Raw genomic sequence first — 12,721 nt, 5'->3', positions numbered from 1 at the left:
TCCAAGTAACAGCCAAGGATGAGAGACAAGTTAAACAGAGAATGTAGTGAGTGGCCGGGTACGGGAGGTGATGAACTGTTTGATCCTGTTGGAAAGTACTAGTCGATCTGCCAAGAAATCAGTCCTTGACTAAGTCCCATCATGCACAGTTTTATAACATGGGAATAGCTAGGACTCTTGTGTCCCAGCTTAATTTGTTCCTTTTTATAGAGCCAAATATGAGAAAGTCTTGGTTCAAACCACATCCAGTCTTCTTAACTAGGTGATACAGAGCAGGGGATTGCAAAGTGTGGCCTGCTGACGAACAGTCTTAATTGTTTAAATACGATTGTGTTGGAACACCTATTTGTGATGCCTATTTGCTTCCATATCATCTACCGTCTGTGGTGGCTTTCACATAACACTGCGCGAACTGAGTAGCTGTGACTGAGACTGCCTGCTAAACCAGAAATGTTGATTATTTCTTTGTGCAGAAAAGGTTCGTTGACCCTCGCTGTAGAGTTAGTGATCTGCGGTAGAATGAGCCTTGTCAGCTTGTTTTCAGGAATATTGGACTGAAATACCCAGCCTTGTAGTTTATCAAGAAACTGACACCCAGTTATTTTATTTACTTGATTTTATTTTATTTTGGCCGCAAGGTGTTTTCACTGGTGCTTCGTGTCTGCACAATTCCATCCCTCCAAGTGGAGTATTTGTTTTTTTCGGTGGAGGATGAGATACAGAGAAGGCTAGAGAGAGGAAGACAGAGGAGAAACCTACAATCCAATGAAGTAGGAACTGTTATGATTCCCCACTTTTATTTTTCATGTTTTTAAAATTTATTTTTAATGTGGTGCCAGAGAAAGACCTTAGGACTCTGTGAGCAGAATCACAAGTCATTTCTCCATTCATTTTTTTTTTTTTTCCCTCCAGGTTTATCGCTGGGGCTCAGCACTACGAATTCCGTACTCCTGGCAGCCATTTTCCCCCTCCATTTCATTGGCTAGGACAGAGAGAAGTTGAGAGAAGAGGGAGGGAGGGAGAGAGGGAGGAAGATAGACACCTGCAGATTAGCTTCACGTTCTGTAGGTGGGGAGTCATAGGCTCAAACCCGGATCCTTACACTTAATACTATGTGTGCTTAACTGGTGCACCATCTCCCGGCCCCTCAACCCTCCATTCTTTATCCTTTTAAAAGAGAGGAAAGCAGGATAGAGAGAGAGAGAGAGAGAGAGAGAGGGGCACAGAAAGAGGAAAGACCATGCTAGCACTTCACCAACTCACGAACTCTCTCTGGTGCTGCCTTTGGCACTGTGCCTGGAATTCAAGGTTTCAAGCATGGCAAGGTACAGGCCCTATTGGGTGAGACATTGCCTAACCACAAAGATTTTTTTCTTTCTTTCTCTTTTTTAATATATATTTAATGAGAGGCCAAAGCATGCACAGTGCCCGGGATCAGACTTGGGGCTTCAGACATGTGAAACTTGCACTCTGTCTGAGCTACACCCCCAGGACTGATCTTCTGCGAAACAGAATGAGCATCAGCGAAATAGCTCATTTGAATGGTGAACTCCTTTGCCCTGTGCCTGACCCAGGTTTGAGCCTGGCCTCCGCTACATTGATAGAAGCTTCAGTGCTGTGGCCTCTTACACACACACACACACACACACACACACACACACACACACACACACACTCAGTCTTAAAAAAAAAAAATGGAAAAAGAAAGGTAGAATGCTGAAGTTTTCATGCATGCCAGTCCTGCACCGTGGTTGTCGACCTTCATCTGTGGCTACTAATCCCCCTGTGAAAGCTGGAAATGAAGCTGAGAGTGAGGGGGAAGGTGATCTGCCCCCCCCCCCCCCCCCCATTGCTAGGACCTTGTGCATGTGGAGTTCCACTGCTCCGGGGCCAACTTTTATTTTCATTCTTTCTTTCTATAGAGGAACTGGGGGCGGGGGGGGGGGTGACACCATAGCTCTGCTATAAAACCCACAGAACTTTCTCTGGTACCATCCATGATGCTCCCATGTGGTGCCAGGGCTCAGTTTTAGGGCCTCATGCATGCCATGTGCCCTATGGGTTGAACTGTATCACAGCACATTTAATAATCTGCATAAATCTTTGTAGCTAGTCACATTCATGTGTTGCTTCACCATGAGGAAATCATGCTGCCATATGTGGCACTGAACTCAGCACCTTTGCTCTTCTCAATGGTTCCTCCCAGCATCTTGCCATTTTATGTGGCATATTTTAAAAATATGTCTAGGGACTGGGGAGATAGCATAATGGTTAGGTAAAAAGGCATTCATGCCCAAGGGTCTGAGGACAAAGGTTCAATCCCAGAATCTTTGTTGTCGTTTAAGTTTGGGGGTGCCAGCAGGCCGGGCTAGCTTCGTGGCGGTAGACAGAGACAGAGACTTGGGGACACACGGCTGGGCTGAGAAGCTGCAGTTTAATCTTTATTCACGAACGGGCAAATCACCATACCATGTGCTTCTCCATCATTCTTCCTCCGCGGCTGCTGCTGGGACTCTGGACGTCCTTAGCATACGGGGTGGGGAGAAAGAGGGGCGTGAAACTAGCAAGGGCCAAACCATTTCTCTCAAAGGTAGGGGGAAGGGGGCCAAACCAACACGAAGAATACCAACATATTCCCCCTTTTCTTTTTAACTAAGTGACCACAGAATCAGGGGTGTGGGGTGAACAGAAACCTATATCGCACAGGCATTTTCAAAAAAGAAACTGGCACAAACATGGAGAAACATGTAAGCGAGTAACAAGAACCAGTGTGCTGCCAAGGGAAGGCCTGAGGGGGCCATTTTTTGCCTCTGTGGGCAAAACTTTATCAGCTTAAAAACAAACATTTCCTGCCTCTGGGGGGCGTACTTTCCTCGACGGGCATTTTCTAGCATGGGGGGAGGGTGAGGCCTAGAGTCCCAAGGCATGGCTGCAGTCAGTCTTTGAGAAACCCAGCAGCATAAAGGGAAGCCGCTAGTTTTGTGCAAAGTGTCCAAGGTGTACCAGTGAGTCTGATAGAAGTCTAAAGCAGATGTCCACCGAAGAATTGCCAGGGGGTGAATTGTTGTACATCTGTCTCGATGGGGAATGTCAGCCATCGGAATTCTGCTTTTCTGTAGAGAACTTGACAGCAGCAATTTACTTACTATGAAACAAACTTGTAGCAGGTTAGAAGTTTATCACAATTGATAACTCTATTACAATTAGAAGTCTTTTTTAGAATGATTTTAAGGTTGTTTAAAGTTTAAACAATAGAATGTGAAAAGGTAGACAGACATAAGAATCAAGGAAAGAAAACCTCAGGCATGAGAATCATTAGCATAGCCATTGTGTAATCTACCATTTCTAATGAGAAGGTAATCGAGAGCTTTACATATCAACAAGTCTATTTAACCTTTTGTTACACCCATTCAAGATGAGACACACCCTAGGTGTGCGCAGGTTTTGTTTAGACCAACTTGGTTAAAATATATTGATTTTTAACTAATTTTTTACCTCAGACTTTAAATGTAAGTTAATTTTATCTTTATGAGAATTACGTTGAAAACCTTTTTCATTTAACTTTGCCTGGTAAGAATTTAGCCTTAAAGTTACGTTTTTAACCTTAAAGTTACTGTTTACCAAACTTTAAACACACACATAAACATGGTCTTTAATACACAAGGAGAGAAACCTTTGTTACGAAGACATGTCATTTTAAATATGAATTTAGATCTGTACTGTCTTAGTTGTTGTTGGGGGGGTCACCATCCGGAGGTGGGGCCTCCCGCGCAGCTCCACTTCTACGAATTGCAGGTTGCGATCTCTGCACAAATCTCTGCTTACTCCAGCTTGTCTGCCTTCAGACCGGAGCTGAGGATCTCGGCCAGGGGGCCCAGTTTTGGCAGGGAGCCCGCGGTCTCTGGGTGGTCTGGGATCTGCCCAGACTTCATAGCACGAGGGCGGGCGGGCCAGCCGTGCAGAAGGCGCGGGCCGAGGTGCCACGGGGTGGCAGCCAGGATAGGCCACCATGTATGCTGCCCTGCTCCCAGTGGCCGAGCAGCGTGGAGGGAGCCCATGCCCAATACCCCATGCCACGTGGTGGAAAGCCGGCTCATGCGGGCTGGCGTTGGTCTCCTGAGGGCTGGCGTTGGGCGGAAACCACAGAGTGGTCCAGAGATAAATGTTCCAGAAACAGCGAAACAGTCTCACGAAGAAAGGGCAGAGCCCTTTGGAGATCTCTTCACAAGCAGAAGAGAAGGCCATAGTGTATAGGTAGCCAAATTGTCTTCACTTATCTGAGAGATGCGCAGGTCAGGTCCACGTGGGCGCCATTTGTCGTTTAAGTTTGGGGGCGCCAGCAGGCCAGGCTAGCTTCGTGGCGGTAGACAGAGACAGACACACAGCTGGGCTGAGAAGCTGCAGTTTAATCTTTATTCACGAACGGGCAAATCACCACACCATGTGCTTCTCCATCATTCTTCCTCCGCCGCTGCTGCTGGGACTCTGGACGTTCTTAGCATACGGGGCAGGGAGAAAGAGGGGTGTGAAACTAGCAAGGGCCAAACCATTTCTCTCAGAGGTAGGGGAAGGGGGCCAAACCAACACGAAGAATGCCAACACTTTGTAAGTCAGAGCTGAGCAGTGCTCTGTTCTTTCTCCTTCTCTGTATCTTTTTTGTTTGTTTGTTTTCTCTCCAGTTAAAATAAAATACACTAGAAATATCTCTAATCCAAGTTATAATAAACTGAATTAGAGAAGTCGGGCGGTGGTGCAGTGGGTTTAGCGCACGTGGTGTGAAACGCAAGGACCAGCATAATGCTCCTGGTTCGAGCCCCTGGCTCCCCATCTGCAGAGGAGTCGCTTCACACATGGTGAAGCAGGTCTGCAGGTGTCTATCTTCCTCTCTCCCTCTCTGTCTTCCCCATCTCTCTGTCCTAACAACGACGCTGACATCAATAATAACTACAACAACAATATAAAACAAGGGCAATAAAAGGGAAAATAAGTAAATATAAAAAAATTAAAAAAAAAAACTGAATTAGGATTGGGGAAATAGTGGAGTGGTTATACAAAAAGACATTCATACCTGTGTCTCTGAGAACCCAGGCTCAGCATCACTGTAAACTAGAGCTGAGCAATGCTCTGGTAAAAAAAAAAAAATTAAAGTAAAGAAAAGAAAGAATAAAAGAAAAAGAAAAGCTGAGTAGGAGGACAGGGAGGATAGCATAGTGATTATGCAAAAAGGTTGTTATGCCTAAGGCTCCCATGTTCCAAGTTCAGTCCTCTGCACCACCAGAAGCCAGAGCTGAGCAGTGTTCCAGTAGAACCAGCGACACACACCCACACACCATGAGAAGGACTATCCTGTTGGTATGCTTTTAAAAACCCCTTCTGTTTCATTTGGTTTAAATCCCCCTGCTTAATACTGCATTCTATTTACATAACCACTGCCGTCTATTTACATAAATCACTTTTACTTTTACATAAAGCACCACCTTCCCTCCAGGGCATTGGTGGTTTAGTGGTAGAATTCTCACCTGCTCCACCTCCTCTCCTTGTCACACCCTGATCCTCTCCTTGTCACACCCTGATTTTCACCAGTCGTTTTTCTCTCCACCCTCTCTGCGTCACATCCTGTTCACACCCTACTTGGGAAGTATATATAAAGACAACATTGTTCGTTTTAGTTAGTTGTTAGTTTAGTCTAGCTTGGTATAGATTGTGCTGCGTCCTGCATGAATAAAGAGATACAGCTCAACCATGAGTCCCTGGTCGTCTGTCTCCTATCAGTGAAGCTCAGCCCGACACTATCCCTAAGAGTTTTGGGTCTTCGTTTTTATTTATTATTACTAGTATTTATTTATTTATTTATTTATTTATTTATTTATTTATTTATTTATATTGCCAGAACACTGCTCAACTCTAGTGTGTAGAATTAAACCTGACACCTTGGAGCCTCAAGCATGAGTCTCTTTGCATAACCTTTATGTTGTCTCCTTCACCCTAATATTATTTAAATTTTATTATTATTATTATTATTTACTTTAGTGAGAGAGAGAGAAAGAGCAAAAGACTAGAGCACTGCTCAGACTTAAGGTGACAGGAATTGAAACTGTGACCTCAGAGTCTCAGGCATGCAAGTGTTTTGCGCATAACCATTATGCTGTTCCCCCAGTGCGTGGGTATTGGTTTTTAGTCTGTATCACAATTAAAAATGACTTGTTGGGTTGTTGAAAAAGTCAGGATTTTTTTTTTTTTCTTCTCCTATGTTTTTCTCTGCATGACTTTTCAGGCAGCCCAGGATTTCATGAGTGAGACAGGCCAAGGTATTGCTGTCATAGGCAGCTCCAGGGACCCGGCCTGGAGGCCCCAGTCACACAGGTCTTGTGTTCTCCTTGCTGAGACATGTCCATCTGCCACAGCAGATGCCCAGCACCACATCAGAAATGAATAATCCAGATTCTGTGCTTTGGGCTGAGAAGACAGCATAAGGGTCATGCAAAAAAAATTTCTTGCCTGTGCCTCCAACGTGCCTCCAGCACCACCATAAAGCAGAACTGACTAGCCCTCTGATGAAAAAAAAAAGGAAAAGAAAACAGGATTCTGTGGTTTTATTCACAAAAGTAAAATAACTGCTAATACCCTACTGAAAGCAAATTATATTATGGCTGCCATGGAGGTGGCTCAGAAGAAAAAACATTGGATTCTCAAACATGAGGGCCCAAGTTTGATCCTTGGTACTACATGTGCCAGAGTTATGCTCTGGTTCTCTTGTTCTGTTTCTTCTCTCTCTGTTAAATATTTTTTTTTTTTTTTTTTTGCCTCCAGTGTTATTGCTGGGGCTCGGTGCCCGCACCATGAATCCACTGCTCCTGGAGACTGTTTTTCCATTTTGTTGCCCTTGTAGTTGTTATAATTGTTGTTGGATAGGACAGAGAAGTGGAGAGAGGAGGGGAAGACAGAGAGGGGGACTGAAAGATAGACACCTGCAGACCTGCTTCACCACTTGCGAAGTGACCCCTCTTCAGGTGGGGAGCTGGGGGCTTGAACCGGGATCCTTATGCCGGGATCCTTAACCTGCTGCACTACCGCCCAGCCCCCCTCTTGAATAAATCTTAAAAACAAACAAAACAAAGCAAAAAAAAAACAAGCTACATTATATCCATGGTGTACCTTGCACTCTCTTAGCTTTAAGGTGTGTGTGTGTGTGTGCGTGTGTGTGTGTGTGTGTGTTGGTTTATCTGGGCCAGACCTCTCTGCTGTTTACTTGCCTTATTTGCTGTGTCTGCAAATCAACATTCATATGGCAGCCATGACATTAATGCCCCTAATTATAAATGTTTTGCTTTGCAAATGCAAAGTAAATGTGCTAGCACACAAACTTCAGTGGGTTCTCTGCTTTCATTTATTTATTTGACTGAGTTAGTGGGTCCTGGATGAATCCTTTGGAGAAGGGTATTATCTTAAGATAAAAAACAGTGTTATATTCTAATAGTAGGTGCTTGATTCCAGCTTTATATTTTTGGTAAATGAAGCCTTTTTCCCACCAGTGGCATGAATGTGGTGTGAAATGTCTCCTTCTTGTCTAGTGGACATTCAGCCTTCCTAATTAACATTGTTTACTGGTGCTGTGTAGTCTTTGTACCTCCTACTCTGAATTTCATTTTTTAGTTTTTCGTGTATTTGCAAGTTGAAAATTGATTCAAATTAGGATTTTTATGCATTATTGTGGAATTTAATTTCACACATTATAGATTTTGAAATTTATTGTAATCTTGGCTCAGAACTATTGTTCCGGGTCGCAGTGTAATACAGTCTGCTGCTTGAATCTAATTAAAGTGTTGTATCACTTGCATGCAATATGTGTCTTTGCCTAGAATGTTCTAAAATTCTGCATTTGGGAGTAACACTTCCCTCAGTTCCTCTTGGGGTGATTGAAAAACCCAGCAACACTTGACACAGTGTATGTAACCTCTTGCTTATTAAGAGAAAACTTTGTCTTTTGCAGTTGTTGTCCACGCTGTACTTGCCAGCATGACCACTAAGAGATTGGTTATAGATCTTTCTCTCCCCCTCTCTGTCTTCCCCTTCTCTCTTAATTTCTCTCTGTCCTTTCTAACAGCAAATGACATCAATAATAACAACAATAGCCACGACAACGATAAACAAGTAGGGCAACAAGAGGGAAAAAATAGCCTCCAGGAGCAGTGGATTCGTAGTGCAGGCGTCGAGCCCCAACGATAACCCTGGATTCGGGGGGGGGGGGGGGAGGGCAGAGCAGTTTTGAGCCTTTTGAGAACTTTTGAGCAGTTTTGAGCAGTTTTGAGAACTTTCAGGACCATCTTGCCTATTAAATCACAGATCTTTTTGCCCCTCCCACTTACTTCTCCCTCTATTATCTATTTCTTGTTCTCAGTGGCAAGGTGTTTCTTGAACAAACACTCTTCAGACCTGGAAGGTGTCGTAGTGAGTGAAATGTGGAACTTTGAAGCAGGGCCCTGAGGCTGTGAAGATGCTCTTGCCTGACGGAGTCGCTCTCTCCTCTCAAGGTCTTCTGTCTGACCGCCGCATGTGTACTTTTCCTCACTTCAGACCGGAGCTCCCCTCCATGTTTACTAGTCTTCCATCTGCTGCTGTTTAGTCCCTCAGCAATGTTTCTCAGCTTCAGGACTACGGACACTTGGGACAAGCTGACTGTTTGTTGTGTGGGGTTGTCCCATGCATCACAGGGCTCAGCAGCCTCTTCAGTCATTGCCAAGTACATGCCGGCCCTACTTCCCAAGTCACAACAATACAGATGTCTCTAGTGGCCAAGGACTCGTGCGCTTGAGGTCTCTGTTCAGTCCCTGGTGCTGCATGTGCTGGGCTGGTGCTTTGGCTTGTCTCTCCCTCTGTTTCATGTGAAACTCTCATATGCAATAAATAAAACCTTAAAAAAAGACATTATCCAAAAGAAACAAATGTTGCCAATTTCTGACATTGGCGAGATGCCCCTGGCAAGGTGTAAATCAGACTGGTACTACTGAGTCCTGTCAAAGCCATTAGCTAAAGGAAGAGGAAAGATTTGATTCTATGTAATGTCATTTGTAAAATGGATGTTCTTGACCTCCCTAGGAAGCACATTAGAGGTCAGCGGTCTGTTTGCTCCTTTGTCCGAGGGGCTGAATCAGAGGTTGACTGGTTTTCATGCCTTGTTTTTTCTTTCTTTTTTTTAAGTTTATTAATTTAATATTTTGATTGATTTAATAACGAGTGACTAGATCATAGGATAAGAGGGGTACAGTTCCCACCTCCAGAGCTCCGTATCCCATCCCCTCCATTGGCAGCTTCCCTATTCTTACCTTCTGGGAACGTGGACCCAGGATCATTGTGGGGTGCAGAAGGTGAAAGGTCAGGCTTCTGTAACTGCTTCTTCACTGGACATGAGTGTTGGCAGGTGGATCCATACCCTCAGCCTGTTTCTGTCTTTCTCTAGTGGGGGAGGGCTCTGGGGAGGTGGGGTTCTTTAACTGTTTTCCTTTGGTATGCAGACTTTCTATACCTATTTATTTTTTATTCTCCTGACAAAGACTGAACATCTTTTATATGCTTATGCCAGACAGTATTCTAGGTGAACAAAACCAGAAAATCGTCTGCAATTAAGATATATATATATATTGTGATATTTATTTATTGATTCCCTTTTGTTGCCCTTGTTGTTTTATTGTTGTAGTTATTATTGTTGTCGTCATTGCTGGATAGGACAGAGAGAAATGGAGAGAGGAGGGGAAGACAGAGGGAGAGAGAAAGAGAGACACCTGCAGACCTGCTTCACCACCTATGAAGGGACTCCTCTGCAGGTGGGGAGCCGGGGCTCGAACTGGGATCCTTAAGATATATATATATATATATATATATATATATATATAAATGAGAGAGAGAGAGAGAAGGAGAGAGAGATACAGAAAGATTAGAGACCAGAGCACTGCTCAGCTCAGGCTTATGATGGTGCAGGGGATTGAACCTGGGACTTTGGAAGTATTTTTTTTTTCATAGCCATTATGCTGTCTCCCCCACCCATGAGCTTTTATTCTTATATAGATAAGGCAGAGATAAATAAGTAAATAGGTATTATGAGAAGTGGAGATGAGGATTGGAAAGAAAATTGGGTGCAGACTGGAGGTTAATATGATCATGGTGACACTATATTGTGGATTTAGTCAGGAACCCTTGCTGATACCACTACCATTTAATGGTGGAGCTCTGAAGATTCAGGCATAAGCCCTGGTGATATCTGGGGAAAGAATGCTTTAGAAGGAACAGAGAATTCTTTGCAAAGGCCCTAAGACGTGCGTTTGACTTGAGACTGTAGTTTGGTGAGGGAGGGGGAGACTTAGGTGAGTGATACAGTTTGGGGACCTTAGAGCCAGAGCAAGGAATTTTGGATTTCATTTTAGTGAGGTGGTGAGCCATTGGAGAGTTTTAAGTGGGAAGTTTACCTTTGTTTGTGGTATTTTTGTCTGTGCAGAAATACTTTTTTTTTTTTTCTTCCCCTGCCAAAGGCCATCTGGCTATCTATAACATCATTTGAGGGCCATACAAAATTATAACTTAAAAATGAGACTTAATGTTGCTATGAGCAGAGCGCCTAGACTTATTGAATTTTGAGTTCTGCCTGTGGTGGCCTTGGCAGGGCCAGATCAAATAATTTTGTGGGCTGAAAATCCCTGATGCCTGTTATAGGCGGAGTGGGAGAGACAGAAAGATTGAGGCAAGGTGGGGTTGGGGGAGAAGACAAACACTAAAATACAGAGGCTGGAGCATGGGTGCTAATGCATGGTCATATGTGCTCGCTTCTCGGTGAACCTCCTGCCAGCCCCAGAAATGTCACTGTTTTATTTTGTCATCTGTTAATCATTATAGTTTTTGGTTTTGCTGTCATGTTTCAAAAGATCCTAAAAATTTAATTTTAAGATCCATGATCTACGCTGAAGCTTAGTTCCACCCAGATTTAAAGAGGTAATTGCAAATACAAAACAGGAGATTCAAATAAATCAGAGATGATTATTTTGGGCAGGGAAGTGACATTGTCTAGCAGAGTGATTTAAAAAGAACCTTAGAGGTGGTGTGTGAGACTAGCATGTGGTGGACAGTAGAGGGATCTTTTCACTTAGAAGCCAATTAGGATTCTCTCGCACTATTCTAGATGAGAGACTAAAGTGGCATGGTCGTGACAATTAAGTCTAGATATTTATTAAATATAAAAGCAATGGATTGGTGCCACGTGGTGGCGCACCTGGTTGAGCGCATGTGTTACAGTGCACAAGGACCCCAGTTTGAGCCCCCAGTCCCCACCTGCAGGGAGAAAGCTTTGCGAATGGTGAAGCAGCACTGCAGGTGTTTCTCTGTCTCTCCCTCTCTATCATCTCTTTCCTCTCCATTTCTGGCTGTCTCTCTCCAATAAATGAAAGAGAGAGAAGGACCTGCAGTGCTGTTTCACCACTCGGAAAGCTTCCCCTTGCAGGTGGGGACTGGGGGCTTAGACCAGCGTCCTTGCGCATTGTGACGTGCGCTTAATCAGGTGTGCCATCAAGCGGCCCCTCTCTGTCTCTTGTTCTCTATCTCCCCCCTTCCCTCTCAATTTCTGACTGTCTATTTGATAAATAAAGATAAAAATCTTTTAAAATAAATAATAAAAGCAAAGGATTTACTAATAGATTGGATATTTTGTGTGAGTGAAAGAAGAAATAAAGATGTCTCCCTGAATTTTTACCTTTTTTTTTTCTGAGCAGGGGGGCAACTTGGGAATAACAGGTTTTTGATCACATCGTATGTTCTGCCACTAAATATAATTTTCTGCTACATTGTCTTGTCGACTCGTAGTTGCTTTGCGATTACAAATAAAAATTTGCCTCAGTAAAAGAAAACACATAATGCTTACTTGATGTCTTTTTAGCCATATTACAGATTTCAAAAGTTTTTAAAAATTACTGAATTTTATTTATGTACTTGGGGCTTGGTGCCTGCACTAAAAATCCACTGCTCCTGGCAGCCATCTTTTTTCCATTGTTGTTGTTGTTGGATAGGAGAGAAATTGAGAGAAGAGAGGAAGACGGGGAGAGAAAGATAAACACCTTCAAACCTGCTTCACCACTTGTGAAGCAATTCCCCCTGTAGGTGGGGGAGCTTGGGGCTTGAACTTGGATCGTTTCTCGGGTCCTTAATGCTTTGTACTATGTGCACTTAACCTGGTGTACTACCACCTGACCCCTAGATTTCAAAACTTATCACTTATGTTTTCCACTGTGGCCTAGTCCTTCTCTAATGTGTGGATAGTTTAGAGGTGACAGTAGTATTTAATTGACTGGATTTTTTTTTTTTTTTATTGACAAGTAGATTTCTTAAGTTACAAATGATGTTTGCTGAATCTTATAGTTGGTCAAGTCTTCAAGATTGGACGTCAACCTATAGTATGTTGCTACCTTAGAAATTTGTGTTGAGTTTCATTGAATTTAAATATTTTATATTTTTCAGAGAGGAAAATATGAGACTCCTAAGTGGCTCTCTCCAAGCAGTACCCTGCTTCTTCAACAGATGTTACAGGTGAAGTGTTATTTATTTTTAAATGCTACAAGTCCCATGTAAGTGTTTGATCCAACCTTAAGATGTCTGTGTTTGTGGTGCTACTATTAAGTTATGATGTATATTTTTCTATGCAAAAAAATGTTAAGACTTTTCCAACAACCCAGTACATTTAGGA

General features: G+C 43.3%; 1 protein-coding gene across 3 annotated transcripts in view; it reads left to right on the top strand.

Moving 5' to 3' along the window:
* MELK (maternal embryonic leucine zipper kinase) overlaps positions 1 to 12,721 on the top strand; it is a 141,573-nt gene that overhangs the window by 24,778 nt on the left and 104,074 nt on the right. For all 3 annotated transcript variants that reach the window (XM_060199174.1, XM_007524096.2, XM_060199173.1), the window contains exon 9: positions 12,496 to 12,564. In XM_060199174.1, the coding sequence (XP_060055157.1) occupies positions 12,496 to 12,564 (69 nt within the window). The remainder of the gene's footprint in view (positions 1 to 12,495; positions 12,565 to 12,721) is intronic.

The sequence above is a fragment of the Erinaceus europaeus genome, chromosome 10 (assembly GCF_950295315.1).
Source record: "Erinaceus europaeus chromosome 10, mEriEur2.1, whole genome shotgun sequence".
Lineage (NCBI taxonomy): Eukaryota > Metazoa > Chordata > Mammalia > Eulipotyphla > Erinaceidae > Erinaceus > Erinaceus europaeus.
Note: the sequence above shows the minus strand (reverse complement) of the source record. Positions and strands in the feature narration are given on the sequence as shown.